Here is a 22,137-nt window from a genome sequence, read left to right as displayed (position 1 = left end):
GGCTGATCTCCGCCCCTGGAGCTAGAGCCTCGGCGGTTCTCTTTGCTACTGCGTTTCTTTCCCAAGTTACGCCGGGGGGGCTTCTCCCCGGCCAGGCACGAAGTGAGACCGGCGGATGGCGGCCAGCCTCTGCCCTCCCAGGACCCCTCCAGGTCGCCGAGCTGCCCACTGGCTTGGCCTCGTCCGGGTGGGGGGCGCGGGCGTCCCCCGCCCGACGCCCAACAAGTCTCCTTCCCCAGCCTGTGCGCGGCGGCGCGCGGGGAGAGCGCGGGAGAGCGCGGCCCGGCGCGGCGCGGGGAGCCAGGCGCCCGAGGCCGGGCCGGGTCTGGGATGGCGCCGTCCCAGCTCCATCCCCTCTCGGTGGGAAGGGATGGTTGAGTCCAGCCGCCGCGGCAGCGGCTCCTTGTGCCGCGAGCAGCCTGTCTTCCGCGCTCCCCGCCTTCCCTCCCGAGCCTGCCTCTCCTCCCTCCCCCGGCGCCCCCTCCCTGCCTCCTCCCCCCCCTCCCGCGGCTCCCACTCGCTGGCTGCCTTTCCAGCTGCCTCCGCTCCGGGTCTCTCCGGCGGCGCGCGCTCCTCTCTCCGCCTCGCCCCCTCCCGCAGCCTCGCAGCCTCGGTGCCTTCCTGCCCGGCTGGGCGGGCGCTCGTCCCCGGCCGCGGCCCGGCAGCTCGGTGTCGGCGCTCGGAGCAGCTCAGCTCTGCCTGCAGTGGGTTCGGGACCCGATGCTATGAGAGCGAAGCGAGCCGGGCGCCCAGACCTGCGGGAGGCGTCGGATGCGCGGCCGGTCCGGAGACCGGGATCTCTCCCCAGCTCGCCTCGCCCTCGGGTGATTCTCTGGCTCTGTCCGTAGCCCTGCTGTGCCTCGGAGGAGCCGGGCGCGTCCGAGAAGAGCCATCGCTGTCGTGCGCGTGTGGAATATCTGCAGACATGACTGCGTGGGGGAAATTCGAGTCGCTGCTTCTGGCGCTGCTGGCACTGTGCGCGGGGCTCCTCACTGCAGCCCAAGGTAAGGCGGGCTCGCCGGCTGCCCGGGCGATGCGCGAACCCTCCGAGGCCCGGCTTGCGAGCCTGGGGTCGGTTCGGAGGCGGGTAGCGTGCCGAGGGGCCGGCCTCCGCCGGTGGCTCTCCACCGCGGACGCCCCGCGATCGCGATGCCGGCAGGCAGCTTGCATCGCCCTCTGCCCACCCTCATCTCCCGCGCCCCACCCCCGCCCTCCTTCCCCCTCACTCGGGCTGAAACGAAATGCCTCTCTTTTCTCGGCGCCCGCCGGGGGCTGTTGGGGAGAAAGAAGCCACCCCGAGTTGGTGAAGCTGCGTGGTGCCTGGCGGCGATGCCTCCTCCGAGATGCGGGAGCAGCGGGTCCTGGTGGCCCGGGTGGTTCCGGGACTTTCTCCCCGGACCCAGAGCGCCTGGGAAAGTGGGCCGGGCCAAGGCGGCCCGGCAAGTTCTGGCTCTCTCGGGGTTTGGGTGCCGCGGGCGAACCTGCCTGCCGCTGGGCCGTGCACCCCCCCACCCACGACCTCGGGGAGTGATGGGGAGCTCCTTGGCCAGGCCGCCCCCACCTGCCTCTCCCCGGACTTTGTTCCCTGCAAGTTGGAAGGAGCTGGCGAGGTGCGTGGAGAGAGCAGGGAGCCCGGGACCGGGCTCAGCCTCAGAGATGGTCGCCAGGTCACAGGGCTCTCCCGCCCTGCCACCCCCTGGTCAGGGGAAGGAGTGTCCCCAGGTCGCTCCTTGGCTTGGAGCTCGTGAACTTGGTGTTCTCCTTGAAGCGAGTTAGGGGATGTTTTCCCCGAACTAGCCTACAGGCTGAAACCCCGGGGCTGGCACCAGCTCCTGCACTTGTCTATTCTCTGGGAAAGAAAACAAGGTCCCTCTTGATTCAGAGGTGGGGAGGGGGGTGTTGATTGTCACATTGCAAACTATCTGCCCCCATTTCCTCATTTTAGCCTCCTTGTATACCCCCCACATCAATCAACACGTATCGTCCCACTCCCGAAAACGTCTATTTTTCTTTCTTTTCCTTTGAAAAGGATGAAGTCAAATCATGTGGGTATTTTTTTTTTTTTTTTTTGTCGGCTGTTTGCTCTTTCCCCATATAAAAGTCCCTTTTCCTCTAGATTCTTCCATCTTCTTTTCCGCCCATTTTCTATTCCTTCAGCGTTCCAGATTCAGGGGTGATTGACAAGGCGAAGGAGGACCGTCTCTGGTTCCGCAGGGAACTCCAGATGGGCCAGGCCTGGGGAGAGACGGCAGATTAGCGTCCCCGCGCCGTGCCTCCCCTCCGCCCGCGTCCGGGGCTGCTTGAGAGCCCACAGCTCGGCACCAGCTCCTCCGCGCAAGCACCGGGGTGTTTCAGAAGGGTGTCCGTGGGAATGCGCCCCAGGGTCCCAGGGAGCGCAAACGCTCGGTTAGTTGCTGGAGTCAGGCTTGTTGGGGATTGGGAAGCTTCCCCAAGACACCGACCTGCCCCCCTGCCCGGCTGGGTCCAGCCGACCCACCTAGGGAGCGGCAGGTGGAGCCTCCAGGGAGGACGGCTGGCCGAGCCGGGCGAGCTGCGGCCTCCGGGCGCGCTGGGCTGGCTGGGGACCGAGCGCGAAGCAAGAAGAGTCGAGGGCAAACAGGGCTGTCCCTGGAAGGTGTGCACCTTCCATGGGTCCAGGGTCGGGGCAGGACCCGGCTTTGCCCACTAAGCCCCTGCGCGAAGTGAAAACACCTGCTACGCAACTCTGCACAACTTCCCGCCCCTCACCCCCGCGCTCCGAGCGTAGCGGGGCCTCGCCAGGCAGCTCAGCCTCCTAGCGCACTCTCGCTTCCCCGCGGTTCCGCGCGCTCCGCGCGCCCTTCCCCCGCAATTAGCAGGGGTTGGTGCGCCGAGACGCCGGCCGCCCTGCCCCGGCTGCTTAATAATCCGCGCACGTGTGCGCCGGGCGGATGCCGCCCCCGCGCGGGTGGGCCGAGCTGCTGGGCTCGGGCGCGGGCGCGGGCCGGGCTGCTCCGGCGGATCCGGGTCCACCCGGCTCGGGGCGCGAAGTCCTGGGCGCCCTGGAGGGGCCGCCGCAGGGAGCACAGCGCCTCTTGTGTCCTGGGAGTCCCAAGTCCCGCCCGTACAAGCCAAGAAATGGAATACAGGGTCCCAGGCCCCTGGCGTGCGCGGTGCGAGTGTGTGTGCGTGTGTGTGTGTGATTGCGCGTAGAGGGGCCGGGCGGCCGCTCTCAATGCGCTACTGCCTGATGGAGGCAGCAGTGGGTGCGCGCGGCTCCCCGTCGCCCCCGCGGGGACCGGGGCCGCGACCCCTCTGCGCCGCCGGGTCGAGTGGAAGCGCCAGCGGTCGCGTGGGAGAGCGATGCGGGCGGGAGGCTGTGACGCCAGCGCTGGCGCGGCCCTGTGTGCCCGGGGGGCTAGGGTTGGGGCGCAGTCCCCTCGGAGAGGGCGCCCGGGGGGCCCAGGTCGGACCTCTGCCGGGGGCGCCCGGGCCCCGGAGCGCAGGAGGGCTTCCCCGAGGAGTCGCCAGGGATGCGGGGGCCGCGCCGCGCGCGCCCAGGGGGCTGCTCCCGCGGCGGCGAAGGCGGGCGGGCAGTTCTGATGTGTGGGGCGGGATTCGTGACCTGTTTGCGAGTCGTGAGAGGCTGGAGGCGGCCGCGGTTGCGGTCTTTAAAATGCTGTACCTTCTGTACCGCGGTCAACGGCTGTAGTTGATTGTGGAGGCCGAAGGGACCGGGAATCCCCTGTGATACTCTTTTTCCTTTGGATTATTAACGCGATTGTGAAGGTTGGGTCTCATGTGTGCATACTTCCTTAAAAGCCCCGCAATTGCAGGGACCCCAGGAAAGGGAAGAAAGCTTGAAAACCTCTCCCATTTTCATCTAGTAAGTAGGTGGAATAATTCATTCCCTGAACACAGATTGCGCTCTTTATCGGGGCTGATCTACGGGCTGTTTGGAGAAAGTTTGCCTCTCAGTTGTGTCTTGCCAGTTTGTGCAGCAAGGAGAATGCAGCTATTTGCAGGCATTATTCAGAGAGGTCCTAAAATTTAGAGGTACATATGTAGTAGCTCTATGAGTCTCACCATAGGAAGCCTGGGAGAGAAAGGTGATGTTTCTCAAAATCTGTGATTCTGAAATTCACGGACACTCCCAGCAAAGATTTAAGCGATCCTTGCCAAATTTCCACAAAAACCTTTACAAGAAGAGGAAGGGAGGGAGAGAGGGAGGGAGAGAGAGAGACAGACAGACAAGGTTTCCCAGACCTTCATACTTCTATGAGTTGCCTCTGTCATCACCAGGATAGATGCTAAGACCTTTCATTTGCTGGCTGGGATCCTCATGGGTAGGCAACTTCAGCGATGTGTCTATATGCACTGTCTCCTGGGGAACACAGGAAATCCTGTGAAGAGACTTCCAGGGACAAACCCTGATCCATCACACACTAAAAAGGCAGGCCATCTAAGGGGAGGTTAGTATTTCTACATCCATGATTTGCTTAGCAAATCACATTTATTTTTTATTGAGTTGTCAAGGGGATTTTTTTTTTTTCTTTTCCAATTTATAACTCTTCAGCCCATAGCTCTAGTGCTTCTGGAGCACCTATATAAGGCTTCTCTGGGGATTTTAAGTCCTTAAAAAGGTAAGCAAAGGGGAAGCATTCTTCCTAAATGACACATTTTATAAACTTGAATTGGTAGGACAGTGAGGTCTCATTAAACAAGTTGCAAGGAGCAGTAGCAGGTAGTAACTGATGGTAGAGTTCCCTCAGGTGTCAGAATCTGCGCTAACACAGAGGCCAGGGGTCACTGTTTTGATTCTGGCTTTCAGCTGGCCTGCTTGACGGGCAGAGTGCCAGGAATGCGGTGGAAGTTCCTACAGGCACAAACAGCTCCTCCTGGGGGCAATGCTTCCTCAGTCTCCAGTTGACGGTCTGAAACAAATACTGATAGGGCTTTGAAAATGTCAAGAAAATTGTTCTGCTTCCTTTAAGAAATAGATAAACAAAGTCTCTGGTGTCCAGTTAGCACTCATTGCAGACGAAACAGCAAATCCAGTGTAGACATTTCTAAGCTGTCAAAATGCAAATGGCATATTAAATACTCTGTGCTCTACTGAATTCTAAATGGGCCCCTGGTAAGTTTTCTGCTGAGCTTATAGTGAAAATAAGCCACCAGAACTTGCATATATGTAACGTAAACTGCACATTCCCTTTAGCCTTTTATATCTGGTGAGGGTCATCTCTCTCTAGAATTAAGAAGTTGCTTCAGTACTTCTTGCAGAGTAGATGACAAAGCTATATTGTCTTTTAGTATTATTTGTTTAGCTAACACATCAGAAGAAGACATCTGAGTTAAAAGGATAGGTACTCTGCAGCCTATAGCATTTACATCTGTGTGTTGCCTGGGCACCTGTGCCACTTGACTAGGAAGCTGGGTTTCTAGACCAGCGGTGGTAACTGATAGAATCAAACCAGTCCCATTGTGTGGTCAGGCCACTTTGGAAACCAGAAAAAGCCAATGTTTGAAACAAGAAAGTTGGCTTGGATTTGCCATCTGGGGCACAGAAAAAAACTCTTGGTCCTGAAAGAAATCAACCCCTTGAGCTTGCCTTCAGCTTGCACAGCCACTGGGCTTAGGGAAAAACCTATGAGTATGAAAATCAGATAATCGTATTTAGGTATTTGCCTAAGTGCAAGGAAATAAGTCTTCTTCTACAGTGATGTTAAGATGACCTGAAATGTTCTTTGACAAAATTAATCTGTCTATATGTAGGGTGGAATTTAGGCCCTAGTACTCAAATGGATAAATACCAGAATTAAAATCCCCATTATGGAAAAAAAGAATAAAAGAAAATTGTTTCACTGAACTGGCTAAAACTAATTGTGACAGCTTTATGGAAATAATGTACAGTGTATACTCTCCCCTCTCCCCACACATCAACCTCTTTGAAACACATTTTTTCTTTTCCCTTTTTTTTTTTAATATTTTTGAATTTAGCTGCAATTTCCTTAAACCATATCTACCATGCCCTAATTTGGGGGAAAGAAAGGGCCCTCAGCACTGTAGGGAGGCTGTGGGTTTGTCTTTAGTCTTGGACACCTTTGTTCCAGACGGAGGAGACATCACCCATCCCATTGAACAAAACCTCCTTCTGCATATGTGGGAAGCGTTCTACTTAGGAATAACACTTCAACAAATAAACTTGATTTAGAATCCCTGTGACTTTAACCCACTCTGTGTATCTCTTGCCACATGTGTCTCTTGCTAAAACTTCTTTGATGAATGAAAAAAAAAAAAACATGCAGGCATGGGCAAGTATTAAAAATAACTACTTTAATGCTTCTCATGCATTTTCCAACTTATTGGTTGAAATCCTCCTGCTTTATCCTGCACTAGTTTTAGCTTTGGGAAAGCTATAAAAGGGGTATTTCACTGTTGTCATTCTCTCCAAATATAAGTAGAATAAAAGAGATGCTTCCATCTTAATACTTATAATCTTAACGTGATTTTGCCCCCATTGTCTGTAAAGCCAGAAGTGATGAATAATGCTTTGTGATTTAAAAATTATCCTTGTTACTACCATGAGATCAAGGGAAACAGGCATGAAAGAATCAAGCTGGTATTACTTCCCAGGTTTTCACCAGTGAGTCACTTTTAGGATATTGTTACAACCTGAGACTTAAGTGGCATAAAACATTAGCTTGATTCTAAGCATCTTTATTCAGTTATTTTTGGAGTTGTATTCATTTTTGGAGGCCCTGCACCTTGGTAAGATCCAAGAAATCTCATATAACATGTTGATATTGTAAATGCAAATCCAAGGTAATGGATCTATTATCTGGGATTTATCATCATAATGGATAATAATGGAATTATTCAGATAACTTTAAGCCACGTGGATCTCAAAGGAAGCAGAGCAGCTTTTGAGGACATCAAGCATCTCTCCAGTGTATGTTTTGGGTACTAAACAGGTTCCCATTGTTATTGAAGATATTGGCATTGTGGTCTTGATGTTGAGTTTTTGAATAATCTTTTGCAAAGTGTGTGTGCATACTGACCACTTGAGGTCTTTAAATGCAAGTTTCAAGGCTTCTCCCCTCAAGTGATTCTCAATAGTAGTTCTGAGTGGTGTCAGAGATCTGTCTGTCTGTGCATCTATCTATCTATCTATATATCTATCCCAACTTTCCTTTCAGTTAGAGGCCTCAAAACCTAATAACCTCTTCACAGAGTATTCATAGGCTAATTAGCCCACCCTGATTTCATATTGAAACTACATAATATGCTACATAATGAAACTGCAATTATTTCAGAAGATTTCTTCTTTATCTTTAGTGTCTCCATTATCAGAGTTCATCATTCTATGCTGTTTAATCCTTTTTTTTTTTTAATGATTTTACAACTAAGCTGAGATTCAAGTTCCTTGTCTGTAGTGTTTACATTATGGGATGACTTCAAGGGATTATTGTAGTCTTTCATATAAAAATACTGTAAGAATAAATTAGTTTACATTTTTTTTTCCTTTTACTCTTTAGTATACTCTGATAAGGTTAGTGTTGTAGAAGAAGGAGCTAAGTGTTAGATTAAAATTGGAATTATTCAGGAAATGTTCTCTAATGAATTAAAAACCTTTGAAATTAATTGTGAATTCTAAGCAGTTCTTTTCCAGATGCCTGGTGAATCTCTATGCTTTTCTTCACAGAAACTTACTTATGTTTCCTCTTGTTGTTAATAGAAAATGCCTTTATTAATCTTTTAAAAGTGAATAATTGTCAACACAGAGTTTATATCATGCAGAATATGGGGTGGGCTCTCACTATGCCTGTTACTATAAAATTCTGCACCCTTGACCTGCTTCTGGTTTTTAAAACCCCAGAACTCTCTGAGTGAATTTTCACTTCCTTTTTCTATCAGTAAATAGAAAATCAACATTAGAGACCTTTGACTTTTATGCAGATGGATAATCTTCAGAGATACAGAAAGTTAAACACAGCTCCTTCTGAGGAACATGGGTTCTCCTGGGCTTAAGAATATTCACTTTTCTTTCAAAGAATGAACCACAGACTGTGTTCAAAGGCTGTCAATAGCTTCTGTCTCCGTTTCAGACTTTTTGTGTGTGGTTAGGAAAGTGATGTACTTTGATGTGTAATACAGCTGTGGATAGTTAAGACTTGCAGGGTGTGATTGACACTTCATACATAATAGAGGAGGAACCCTGACAACATAAGAAGGGTCACATTTTTACAAGAAATTAACAAAATGGAGCAGATACTTCCCTTCCTACACTGGAAATGTAAAATTTTCCAGCATCAATCTTGCCTTTCTTGTTCTGTCTCATTCTTGTTCTCCTTTCTTTACAAAATATGATTATTGTGAACAACTTAAATCCAGCCATTAGAGTTTTCCTTTGTTTATGGCTCTAGAAATGAGGTCGCAGGGCATCTGCGGACTACCTGCTCAATATATATGCACTGTTTTATATGGAAACAATATGACATTTTCAAAATGTAAATCCTTATACCTTAAAAAATTGTGGAGATAATAACAAGGGAAAGTCAAGTGAGAAAAGTCATCTCAGTATTAGGTAGAATTATGTTTATTTATTATGTTTATTATAATTATGTTTATTTATATATTTAAGCATCTGGGAGGAGCTGCTATCACTGGAGGGAAATGTATGCATGTGCTGTCAGTCACTTTAGTCATGTCTAACTCTGCAGCCCTGTGAGCTCCTTCCCAGGACCCCGCCAGACTCCTCTGTCTTTGGGATGCTCCAGGCAGGAATGCTGGAGTGGGTTTCCATGTCCTCCACCAGGGAATCTTCCCGACCCAGGGATTGAACCTGCATCTCTTACATCTCCTGCATTGGCAGGTGGGTTCTTTACCACTAGCAGCCCTGGGAAGCCCAGGTGGATGTATGTTTCTAGTCAGTTACCATACTCAGCAATGAAGTTCTGTGGCCAGAGAAGAGACTTGGGATGTCTAGACTATCAGTAGGATTATGGTCATCCTTCTGCTCACTTGACGAGTTAGGGCAGGCGCCCACTCAAATCACTCAGTTCAGTGTCACTGGAGTTGACAAGTACCTGGTATTTACCTCCCCTCTTGAACAAAGAAGACTTTGAATGAGTGATGCCCCTCATGAAGCTTACGCTCTTCAAAACAAAATGAAAACTGAAGCAACTTAACTTTGATGAGTGATTATACAAACTGTGTCAGAGATATTGAGGGTCATGCAGATGTGGGAGGGGGGTTCCTGTGAGAGCTGGGGTCTTCATACCGCCTCTCAAGGAATGGAGGAGAGGGAAAAGGGACAGAACGAGTGAGAAAGGTGTGTGAGGACTGGCCCGAGGACAGGCAGCAGGGTGCAGAGGACAATGTGAAGATAGACCCATGCATACTGAGGCTTAGTGGACTCCTCCCCCGAAATTCTTCTGTGGGTCCTGAGAGCCAAACGAGGCATGTACACTGCTGCTCTGAGACTGGTTCCTGAAATACGAAGATGCATGTCTTTTTCAGGCCTCGCTCTTCTTTTCCTCACATGCCCAGTGGGTCAGACCTTACCTGACTTGGGCGGGGAATCTTACAGCCATCAGACTACCCTGCTGCTCGCATGCACATTCACAGTTTCACCGTGAATAACCACTGTTCTCCCATACCTGATTGTGTTTTGTGTGTGTGTGTGAGTTTTGACTAATGTGTCAAAACTGTTCTGTGAAAAGACTCGTAGGGGAGAGATGACCTGTGCAAGGTATCAGTCACGATTTTTTTCAGGTGAGTTCGAGTAAACCCCGGGAGTAGGTGATGGACAGGGAGGCCTGGCGTGCTGCAGTCCATGGGGTCGCAAAGAGTCCCACACGACTGAGCGACCTAACTGAACAGATGCATGATTTATTTATTCACATACCTAAGCTAGAACATGTCAGAATAATTAGCTTTGAAATCCTATACCCAGGTTATTACTTTGCCAAGCTTATTCGATTCATCCGTGTTTCTTCCTCATAATTGTTTCTCTTTGTATACAAAGTAAGGTATCTGGGGTGTTTGTAATTTTTTCCTCTTCTAGTGATAATAATTTAATGATATTAGACCATGTTTAGATATGTCAACCTACAATTGTCATTTTGATCTTCATGGCTATTTTCTCTCTGCTTTTTAATTTGAAAGAATTTTATAAGAGGATTACAGAACAAAAAGGAAGTAATCAGTCTCTTTCTTTAACCACTGCAATTACACAATTACCTTCCCATTGTTCTCTAGTGGCAACAAAACATGTAGATGCGACAAGGCATCCAGGTGTTTAGAAAATAAGAGGTCTTCTGACCCAAAAGTACCAAAACTGTAGCCATGCCAAACTGGAAGGTATGATTTATAGCTCCTGGCAAATGTGTTTTTCTTTCAGTTTTATGATGGATGGACAATAAGCAACCTTTTTTAAAAAAATTTATTTATTTCAATTGGAGGCTAATTACTTTACAATATTGTAGTGGTTTTTGCCATACATTGACATGAATAAGCGACCTTTTAAAAAAGAGTGGGTATAAAACTGTGAAGTGTTATGTGAAGTGGTGGTGGGTTTTCTTACTTTTGTATGTAAAACCAAAAATTTGTGAGAAGGGAAAAATTTCATAAATGAGAGATCTTGTGTCATTTACTGAAGCCTTAAAAGCAGAAAAAATGTATTTGGGCCACATTTTTATGCCTTTTAGTGAGAGTTCATTCTTTGTCCCAGTTTAGGAGAGGCTGAAGTCAAAGTTGAAGATGTTCGTAGCAAGATCACGTCATGCAGTCCTCAGGCCCACACGTTTATCCAGGTCTGCACACTGCAGGGAACAGTTAAGAGCCGGAAAGCTGTGTCATGAAGGACAGCTGGAGGGGCGTCTTCCTCCTAACACTATCAGCTAGCTACTGCTGTTTAGCATTACTACCACAAACTCAGCAGCTTGAACAGCAGGCAGGATTACAGTTTCTGTGGGTTGGGGTCTATGCACAGTTTAGCTGGGTCACATGCCCTCTGCACATGGTCTGACAAGACTGAATCAAGGCGTTGCCCGGGTACTGTAGTCTCTTCTGAAGTTCAGCTGGGGAAGGACCCAGTCCTGAGACAACTCAGGCGGCTGGCAGAATTCTGTTACTTGGGACTGTAGGACTGAGAGCTTAATTTTACCACTAGCCATTGGCCAGACTATATTTTCAGTTCCTTGAGAGGCCATCCATGGCTCCTTTCCACCTGGGGCTTCCCAACATGGCTCAAAGCCAGGAAAGGAGAGAGAGATCCCAGCAAGTAGGGTGCCATGGTGTTATACATTATTGGGTGATCATGGGCACACAGACATATGCAGAACATCACTCTTACATTATTCCATGGATTAGAAATGAGACCCGGGTCCTGCCCACCTCAAGAGGCAGAGAACTATACAACACAAACACCAGAAGTCAGGGATTGTGGAGACACCCTGAGAGTCTCCCCACCATGTCTAGAAATATGCCAGCATAGAAAGAGCAACATGCAGTCAATAAGTAAGTGGCCCAGGACTTGATTAAAAATGGGCAACAAATACAAATATTTTACAGAAAGAACAAGCATAAATAATAAATGTAGGAAGAAGATCCCTACACTTACTATTGATCAATTCTTTTCCCCAATGCATTTGTAACACTGTAATTGATATGTCTCGTGTTAGCAAATGCATAGAGAAATCATTTCCTTACATTTTGGTTGAATATCTAGAAAATTTCAGGGAGGAGATACCTTGGCTCTACCAATCACAATTCTAAATTATCAGATATTTCACCCCAGAAATGTGATACATCCGGAAACAATAGATGCTTATTCATTTTAGCCTTCTCATAGTGAAAAATTAGAACTTAAACGTCCATCATCTTAAAATACCTAAATAAATTGTTGTATAGCATACTGTTGCCTTTATGAAAGTGTGTCCATGATAAAAGATTCCGTTGAAAATTCAAAATAATATGCATTCTAATCCCCATTTTCATGTAAAGGAAAAGTCAAGTTGCTTCTATACACATGTAAAAATATTTGAAAAGATGCACAATATAGCATTGACATTTAAGTGTCCTTTGATTTTTTTTTTTTTGGTAACTGTGTCAAACTTCTCTAAATAAAATAAGAGTTCATGAATTGAAAAAAAAATACCTGGGAAAAAACAAGTAGCTTTTATCAGATCATGCTGATGAGCAGATAGATTATATGATTTTTGAACTTGAAGTGACCTTCAGGTTCATAAATCCATTCACTTTTGCTTGTGTCCAGAGGACTTGTAACTTACAAAATTCACAGCAAAAACTAAGTCAGAACTCAGCCTAAGCTCACGTTCTTCCCATGGGAGCCCACATGCCTCTTGCTGACCTGACTTTCCATCTCAGCCCAGAGGAGGTCTAACTGGCCATCTGCACCCACTTACCTCCCTGTCCCCTGGGCTGAGAACAGTGACAGCACTGAGTGTAATCTCCTGACATGGTCATCTGGGAAGACAGCATGGCTAGGAATATTCTAGGCTTAAATTATAAACCTGCTATTATCCTGGCAGCTAGAGAAGCACATTCAAGTTTCATACTTGTGAGATGGATCAAAACCACTGGGGGCGCTGTAGAACCCTCAGTAGGATGGAAATGTGTTGAAAGATTTTGCTACTTTGTTAAATGCTTGCTGCTGCTGCTAAGTCGCTTCAGTCCTGTGGTGGTGTCCAACTCTATGCAACCCCATAGAGGCAGCCCACCAGGCTCCCCCGTCCCTGGGATTCTCCAGGCAAGAACAATGGAGTGTGTTGTTATTTCCTTCTCCAGTGCATTAAAGTGAAAAGTGAAAGTGAAGTCGCTCAGTCGTGTCCGACTCTTAGCGACCCCATGGACTGCAGCCTACCTACCAGGCTCCTCTAGCCATGGGATTCTCCAGGCAAGAGTACTGGAGTGGGTTGCCATGCTTAACTGCTGATAATTTTTTAGGTCAACAAAAACAATGCTGCAATGTTACCTAGCTGCGCCTCCTCTGTGTTAATAGCTAATATATTTTCTATCAATGACCATTTGAAGGACATCTTTGTTATTGCAGGATATTTAATTCTGAAGAACTCAACACTTGAAATTCTGCCCTGTGAAATGTTTTCCTTGTTGGGACTGCTGCAATGAGTATAGTGAGACAGTTGCCTTTTTGCATTTCTTAGTGATCAAAAGCACTTGAATTATGAAATCACTCCATAAAAGTGAGAACCAGTTTATTTATTTATTTTTTTGATTGACTATGAATTTCAGAGAATTCTTTGTGTCCTCAGGGACATTTTGGAGAGGATACATGGCAATGCTGTGTTTTATGTGTCTGGCAGTATCCTCCAGGCTGCAAAACAGTCGAGTTTGGTTTCCCTATCTGCCTCCAGTAGTGTGTGACTTAAAGGACATAAAACTCTATCATACACTGTTTCCTCATTTTTCCAAAATAATATTGAAGTGAAAGTCGCACAGCCGTGTCTGACTGATTGTGACCCCATGGACTATACAGTCTGTGGAAATCTCCAGGCCAGAACACTGGAGTGGGTAGCCTATCCCTTCTCCAGAGGATCTTCCTGACCCATGAATCGAACTAGGGTCTCCTGCATTGCAGGCAACTGAGCTATCAGGGAAGCACAAAAGAATATTAACTGGACTCAATATTCCATGAATTTCATAAATAAGCACAGGTAAAAAGGCTTAGAAAAGTGCCTGGCAGTTACTTATGTTAAGTAAATGTTACAACGGTTTTATTATGACAACTAAAATATTAGACTGTTAATTCTAGTTATGGCCACAAAAGTAACATTGGGGAAAGACTTGTTTTTCTGGAGAGAAATTATTTGTAAGTGGAGATTAATAATTTAATAATTGTATTTGGATGCAAATGAGTGTCTTGTATAAGAATCATCCTGATACTAATTTCTTTAGTTCTTTGGGATGTTCAAAGAATTCTTTTTTTTTTTTTTTGGTTTTCTTTTTTTTTTAATTTAATTTTATTTTTTTAACTTTACAGTATTGTGTTGGTTTTGCCATATATCAACATGAATCCGCCCCAGGTAGACACGTGTTCCCCATCCTGAACCCTCCTCCCTCCTCCCTCAAAGTACTTTTACGTTCCCTACTTCACTGACAGATTTAAGAAAAAATATACAAATTTCTAAGTGAGGTCAAGTGATAACTGGATCCATGTCATGGTTTGGCCTCATGCATTACATGTGTGTTGCTGCTGCTGCTGCTAAGTCACTTCAGTCGTGTCTGACTCTGTGCGACACCATAGACGGCAGCCCACCAGGCTCCCCCGTCCCTGGGATTCTCCAGGCAAGAACACTGGAGTGGGATGCCATTTCCTTCTCCAATGCATGAAAGTGAAAAGTGAAAGTGAACTTGCTCAGTAGTGTCTGACTCTCACCAACCCCATGGACTACAGCCTACCAGGCTCCTCTGTCCATGGGATTTTCCAGGTGAGAGTACTGGAGTGGGGTGCCATCGCCTTCTCTGTACATTTGTGTTAAACAGCATTAAATGCTCAGTACAGTCACTCTGATGAGATGTGTTTTATGGTCATTTATGATCAGGAAGCCTTGAGCATATTAAGTGACCATTAGAGACACAATGCAGAGAAGGCAATGGCCCCACTCCAGTACTCTTGCCTGGAAAACCCCATGGATGGAGGAGCCTGGTGGGCTGCAGTCCATGCGGTCGCAAAGAGTCAGACACAACTGAGTGACTTCACGTTCCCTTTTCACTTTCATGCATTGGAGAAGGAAATGGCAACCCACTCCAGTGTTCTTGCCTGGAGAATCCCAGGGACGGGGGAGCCTGGTGGGCTGCAGTCCATGGGGTCTCAAAGAGTCAGACACAACTGAGCGACTTCACTTTCCCTTTTCACTTTCATGCATTGGAGAAGGAAATGGCAACCCACTCCAGTGTTCTTGCCTGGAGAATCCCAGGGACGGGGGAGCCTGGTGTGCTGCCATCTATGGGGTTGCACAGAGTCGGACACGACTGAAGCGACTTAGCAGCAGCAGCAGCAGCAGCAGAGACACAATGAAAAGAGAAGAGTGGAAAACTTTCCCAAACAGGGTTGTCTGAAGGGTCATGGGCTGTGAGGATTCTTGACACTATGCCATTCTTTTGTGTTCTGAAAGAGTTTATGCATTTTTCTAACTGCTTAGCTTTTTCCTTCCCCCAAGTAAAGTGTCTGAGGCTCGTTTTACAGAGAACATCTGAAATGGTGTGCCTTGCCAAGTGAGCCTTGTGCAGAGCCAGGGAGAAGAGGTCTTTGCCAGGCGGTGTCAGGAACCTTACCTTTCTGGACATGAAAAGCTGTCAGTGAAATTGGGCACTCTGGGTGATTAGAGTCCGTAAGAGGATTAGGGCCCTATTCACTGACTTAGACTTGAAACCCCTCTCTAGAGATGGAGCCAGGCCATCAATAGTGCCAGGACGGTCAGGATGCCCTGGCCCTTTCCTTGTGGTCCAGACTTCCCAGTTTAGAGTCTCATCACTCAAGTACAGTTGACCATCAGATTAAAGGCTGCTCAGACCTCCTATTCCAGCTGTATGTCTGAACACTGGTGTTGGATGTTCAAAGGCAGAGTCTGTCAACAAAAATAATCCATAAGCAATGAATAATGAGTGAAAGTGAAAGTCACTCAGTTGTGTCCAACTCTTTGCGACCTCATGGACTATATGTATCCTGCCAGGCTCCTCTGTCCATGGGATTCTCCAGGCCAGAATACTGGAGCGGGTTGCCATGCCCTCCTCCAGGGGATGTTCTCAAGCCAGGGTTTGAACCCAGGTCTCCTGCATTGGAGGAAGATTCTTTACTGTCTGAGCCATCAGGGAAGCAAGAATAGAAAAGAGTTTTTTGGAGCCAAACTGAGAACTATAGCTTAGAAGTCAACTTTCCAGAGCACTGAGAAACTGCCGGGGAGTAGCAGGGTGTTCAGCACAATTTCATGTCTTGTCAGAACAAAGACCATGAAACTAGTCAAGGATACATTCCTTCAAGATTTCAAAAAAAAGAAGGCAAGGATGAACACAGCAAGTCAGTGTGGCCTTGGCGCCTGGAAGAGAGTCTTATCATCAAAGGAATCTCAGCATTGGTGTCCCAGAAAGAGGCATTTAATCTTTATTTTTAACGTGGACGTTCTTTGCTTTTGGTCAGTGTGACCATTTCGTTAATAATTAAAGCAGGTGTGCAATGTATAGCTGATGGGCCACAAACAGGCTGTCCTAGTTAGCATGAAATTCAAAGTAGCTCATCTGTAAGCCAGGATGACTTCCTCAGACCCCGACATCTGAGCACTTCCCTTGTGAAGCCGCACGTGTGGAAGCCCCAGTTAGTGTGACACAGACGCGTCCTGCACGGTGGTCTGTCCAGGGTCACGCAATCAGACTTTCAGAGCCGGCTGCCCAGGACCCTCGTGGCCATCAGCCAGACACAAACCCTTCAAAGTCGGGTGAACCTACTCGGTCTTCCAAGGGAAAGTCTCTCTCTCTCCAGCGCGGCCACATGCAGTCAGCACTGCCAACTCAGCCACTTAGCAGAGCCTGCAGAAGAGGAGGGAGACCTCGGAGCTGGGGAGTCAGTGAGCGTGGGAACAGCTGGCAGGTTAGCTCCTGGGTGGTGCTCAGCTCGGCCCGCAGGCCAGCCCTGTGCCTGCAGCCAGGCTTCTGCCTCAGGGCCCCCGCGGCCATGCCCGCTGCATCTTCTCCAGTGAAAGCTGACCCGGCAGAGAGAGAATCTGTGGTTCTGTCACGTAGTTTAGAGTCAGAACCTCATCAAGCGTGACCCCAGACCCAGGTCTGGCCTTCATATGGGACGGTAGCCTTTTGAGGATGTCTGTCAGCAGAGTGAGCTCAGTGAGATCCACCAGACATGGTCTTAAGTGAGGTGCTTGCTGTCTGGTCAGGAGGGGGGGTCTTCTGGGGACCTCTGGGAATTTCATGCCACTTAAATGGCCCAGAAAAGGAAAGTCATTGTTCCCCAGTGTGTAGGAGACCAAGGTTACGTGCTCTCTGCTCACACACACTGGTCTCCTCTTGCTTTAAAACCTTTGGGCTCAACCACAGGAATAGCTGCTAAGTGAACTTATGCTGGGTGATGCTGTGGTGAAGCTTCTTGCCTCGTTTCAGAGTGGAAGTCTAAGTACCCATTTGGCTTTTAAAGAATAACTCATATTCCATTTGGCTATTCCTGAAGGAGCTTCCCAGGTGGCTCCATGGGTAAAGAATCTGCCCGCAAGGCAGGAGACGTGGGTTCGATTTCTGGGTCAGGAAGATCCCCTGGACAGGAGGGCATGGCAACCTGCTCCAGTATTCTTGCCTGGAAAATCCCTGGCGGGCTCCAGTCTGTAAGATCCCAAAAAGTCAGACAAGACTGAAGTGACTGAGCATGCACGTATGAAGGAGCTGTGTCATCAATTAGCTTTTTTAGAGACAGAAGCAGTTAACAAAAGTATAAAACTAATGATCAACATTATATAGGAAGATTACAAACCAATGGTGATGAACCCATAGTCCATCTAGAGAGCAATGACATGAGTGTTGGTGGTAAAGTTCATATAAAAACGAGCACTTCGCAGGCACTCAGCATGGCCAGTTCTCATGCATTCGGGACATATGGGACAGGTTTCACTACCTGAAGCAAAGACAACAGTAGAAGCCCTGATTCCACCGCTTCAGAAAACACTTGATTCCCCTCTGGGTTTTCTTTGCTAATCGCTGACGAGCGATGCATCTTGGCATTTCCTTAACACGGTTGCAGTAAAGTGGCACTTACTTTAATAAATATTTGATAAAAAAGGAGGCCCGTGGAAGGAGTAGATGTGTAATATACCTACCGTATCCAGTTTGTTTCTAAAATGACACATTTCCAACAAGTCTGTGCTGGGCTGGGCATGGGGGTGAGATTAGTCAACAGATAGTTCTGAGGCAAAATACCAACTTAGCTGGTGTAGGATGGAGGCAGCCAGTCATAGATCAATGTCAACACATGCTGCATTTATTTTAAAGCTATTTTTGTTTGACGTACAGTTGACTTACAATGTTGTGTTAATTTCTGCTGTGAAATTTGCAAGGCAAACTGATTGTTTTATATATGTGTGTGTGTATATATATATATATATGTTATTTTAAAAATATTCCTTTCCATTATGGTTTATCGTAGGATAATGAATACAATATTCTGTGTAAAGCTATTTTTAGATTATTGGATTCTTTTGGACAAGGTAAAAATATCAGTTAAAGAAATTTAGACATATTGAACTTTATATAGGCAAAGCAAAAAAACAAGGTGCCATACTAGAGGGGCAACACAAAAGCAGTCTGTATATTTTTTATAAAATCACATTCAAGAACAAATTGCTGTTTTCATTTTGTTAAGATGCCTTCATTAATTTAGTGCAATAGGTAAGTAGAAGAATACTTATTTTAAGACACTTGAAAGTATCAATAAGACAAAGAATAACTGACTTTTGAAGTTATTACCCCATATGCTCGTATATAGATTGTTAGAGAAAAAACATGATTTGCAATAGCCCCATAATAATTATAAACCAATTATTGACCTTTATTTCTAGAATGCCATTACCTGCAGATGAACAGAAGCTCCATTCCAATCCAGAAAGGGCTACCTGTCCACTATATAAGGCTTCTTTTTTCAATCAGATTTTCTCCTAGTAAATAAAATTGCTTTATTTGGAGGTAGCAACCTAGGAAACAGTATTGATCCTTCCTGATCAGCTTATCCCACACCCTTCTGGGCTATAGCAGCAGTGTCCATTTCTCTTTCTTCCCTTATTATTACTGCCAATAGTGTATACACAGTGGTAACTGTCCCACTTGTTGCGGCCTTTGCTTTCCCAAAGGGAAAAGCAAAGGTGTGGTCTGTGCGCACAGGACTTCAGGGGGGGCCTGAGGAGCTCACGGTGGGCAGATGACAAGTGATCCCTTCAGACCAATGCCTGTTTTCTTCAGAGGCTGTGTCTGTACCTGGCGCCTGCAGGATGGGGGCTCTGGTCCACGACCTCTTACATTCTAGCTTGGGGACTTCCTGGGCTTCAGTTTCTTCATCCAAAAAACACATAGGCTGGTCCTTTCCCTTTCTGCCCTGACATGCTTGACTTCTATTCCAAGTATAGTAGTAATCAATACATAATTAGAGGGCAAGAGCAGAGCCTACTACATTCAATAAGACCGCTTGCTGCCAGGAGGTAGAAGGAATTCATGGTGTGTGTGTGTGTGTGTGTGTTTGATTTTTACTTTTCCTTTCTTATGTCTAATGCATTGACCTGGGTCATCTGTGGTTCCCTCAAATGACATAGAGCAGATATTTCCTTTAATTAGTATAAGATAAAATTAATTACTCTCTGAGCCTATTTCTCCTGGTATTTTCAGAACCCCTTTGAAAAATAGGAGTCACCTTGGTGTATTAAAAGCACCAGATCCTTGGTATCATTTTAATGCACTGGGAGCACTAGGCCCACTGCTTATCTTTATCACGGGGATCTCACCCTTCTGGGAAGAAACTGTTTATTGCAGCTTTGGGGTAGAAGCTTCCTTTCCCAGATTTATCACCAAATGTGAATGCCTTCCAGTAGCGCTGAAGGAAAACACATCCATTTTCCCGAAGTGTTTGCCCTTTGTCAGTTTCGGAGTGAAATCTATTAATACTGTCTAATAACTTTCTGTTTTTCTAACCCGTGTATCAGCATTAATGATCAGCTATTATTTATGTGGGTGCTTCTGTAGTTGCAAACTTCTTATAATACTTAATAGCTTACAGTATCTGCGGAAGACAGCTCAGTACTGTCCTTGATCACCTCCTATTTTGTGACAAGGCATCTGAGGTTGCTCCCAGTCACACGAGAAAGACCACAGACCTTCTACCTCCAATCTTTGTCCTAATCATAGGTCTAATCATTGTTTCTCCTTACCTTCCAACAGCACCATCCTGCTACCATATAAAGAGTGAAAGAAAATCTATGTTGCCATTTGTGATACTACGAAACTCTAAAATATTGACTAGGGTGTTTTCCTAAAGAATCATACATAGCAGATTGCCTTTCTAGTGATTTTTCTTGAAGTCACTTTCATGTGGTGATCATTATCCTTCAGCACCTAATCATGAAGACCCTGTATTTGTAAGATTCTGCTGAAGTTTTGTCAGACATTTTAAATATGTCCAGAATCCAGATATGCAGATTGGCAATAATCAAGGGACCCCTTTTTGTACTCAGCCACATGTTAATTGCTGATCACTGAGGCTCCGCTCTGGGAAATAAAACCCTGCCCAGACAGGACGATCTGGAATTTTCTCCTGGCAGCATATTACTTTGTTTTAAATCACTTTCCTTTTGAAAATCTACTTTCTCTTTTATTTTTTGAAACAGGCAGACTTTGGAGGAAAGGGTTTTCAGCTGGGTTGATTGTGTTGGATTTCTTTTATGGAAGGAGCAATTATGGGGCAGGTACAGAAGTGATGTTATTCTTGGGTAGGGTGGACTTAATAGAATTTGAAGATCTGTGGAGATACAAAATTAGACTTTGTCAACCTTAAGGATTTTTCTTATTGAGTATAGTTGATTTACAAGGCTATGTTAGTTTCAGGTGTGCAGCGTGGGTTCAATATTTTTGTAGATGATAGTCCATTTAAAGTTATTATACAATATTGGCTACACTCCGTGTAGTGTATATCCTGGAGCATGTTGATTTTACGGTTGGTCGTCTGTGCCCCCCAGTGCTCTGCACCTGCCTTGCCTCTCCACGCTGCCCACTCCCCTCTGGCACCACTGCTTTGTTCTCTGTACCTATGAGTCTATTTCTATTCTGTTACATTCACTCATTTTGTAGATTCCACATGGAAGTGAAAGCATACAGTATCTGTCTTTGTCTGACTTATTTCACTAACCATAATATCCTCTAGGGCCATCCACATTGTTGCAAATTGCAAATTTTCATTCTTTCTACAGCTGAGTAATATTCCATTGTATGTATGTACCAAGCTGTCTTTATTCATTCATTGGTTGATGAACATATGTATTGCTTCCATATCTTGGCTCTTGTAAATAATGCTGCATTATTTACAAGTGAACATTGGGATCCATATATCTTTTTAACATTAGTGTTTTGGATTTGTTCCTATATATGCAGGAGTGGAATTGCTGGATTTTATGGTGTGGAATTCTATTTTTAGTTCTTTTGAGGAACCCTGATACTGTTTTCCGTAGTGCTTGCATTAATTCCTCTAAGGAAAAAGAAACAGAAGCACAAATAAACAAATGGGACATAATTAAATTTAAAAGCTTGTGCACAGTATAGGGAACCATCTGCAAAATAAAAAGATAATCTACTGAATGGGAGAAAATATTTGCAAATGGTATGCTAGATAAGTGATTACTATTTAAAATATATAAACAGCTCATAAAACTCAATGTTTTTTATAATTTTTATTATTATTATAATTTTTTTACTTTACAATATTGTATTGGTTTTGCCATACATCAACATGCATCAGCCACGGGTGTACACGTGTTCCCCATCCTAAATGACCCGACTGAAAAATGAGCAGAAGACATAAATATGCATTTTTCCAAAGAAAACGTGGAGATGGGCAGTAGGCACAGAAAAGATACTCAACATCGCTACTCATCAGAAATCAAAACTAAAATGAGGTATCAGCTCGTATCTGTCAGGACAGATATTATCAAAAAGATAGCATCTCACAAATGTCAGTCTTATGTTTAATCACAGGGACTGTTTTCTCACTACACTGGGCAGGAATAAACTCTGCAGGGTTTAGTGGAAGTCAACAATGTTTCTGTTTTTATGTTGGTTTGTAAAGTTACATATTATCATTTAAGTGCTAAAGGAGTTCTAAAGACCACACTGGGAGAAGGAGTGCTTCAGTACAAGCAGATCTTATTTTCAGTGCAAGTAACTTTCACTTATATATTGACATTGATGCAAATATTTATTCAATTAACTTTATTGAGCACCCCCTGCAAGACAAGTCCTGTGCTAGTTGCCATGGGTCCAAGGTAAATGAAATGAAGTCCTTGCTCTAAAGCATTGTACATTCCAGTAAAGATGATTTTCCTCAATAATGTGATCAGGTTACTAAAAAAACAAAAGACACTA

General features: G+C 45.9%; 1 protein-coding gene across 2 annotated transcripts in view; it reads left to right on the top strand.

Annotated features, from left to right (window-relative positions):
* The first annotated feature begins 517 nt into the window (after window positions 1-517).
* CSMD1 (CUB and Sushi multiple domains 1) overlaps window positions 518-22,137 on the top strand; it is a 2,064,317-nt gene continuing 2,042,697 nt past the window's right edge. For both annotated transcript variants that reach the window (XM_059882319.1, XM_024986326.2), the window contains exon 1: window positions 518-1,004. In XM_059882319.1, the coding sequence (XP_059738302.1) occupies window positions 926-1,004 (79 nt within the window). In that variant the 5' untranslated portion in view covers window positions 518-925. The remainder of the gene's footprint in view (window positions 1,005-22,137) is intronic.

This window comes from Bos taurus, chromosome 27 (assembly GCF_002263795.3).
Source record: "Bos taurus isolate L1 Dominette 01449 registration number 42190680 breed Hereford chromosome 27, ARS-UCD2.0, whole genome shotgun sequence".
NCBI classification, from domain to species: Eukaryota; Metazoa; Chordata; class Mammalia; order Artiodactyla; family Bovidae; genus Bos; species Bos taurus.
This window is presented reverse-complemented; position numbering and strand designations above follow the sequence as displayed.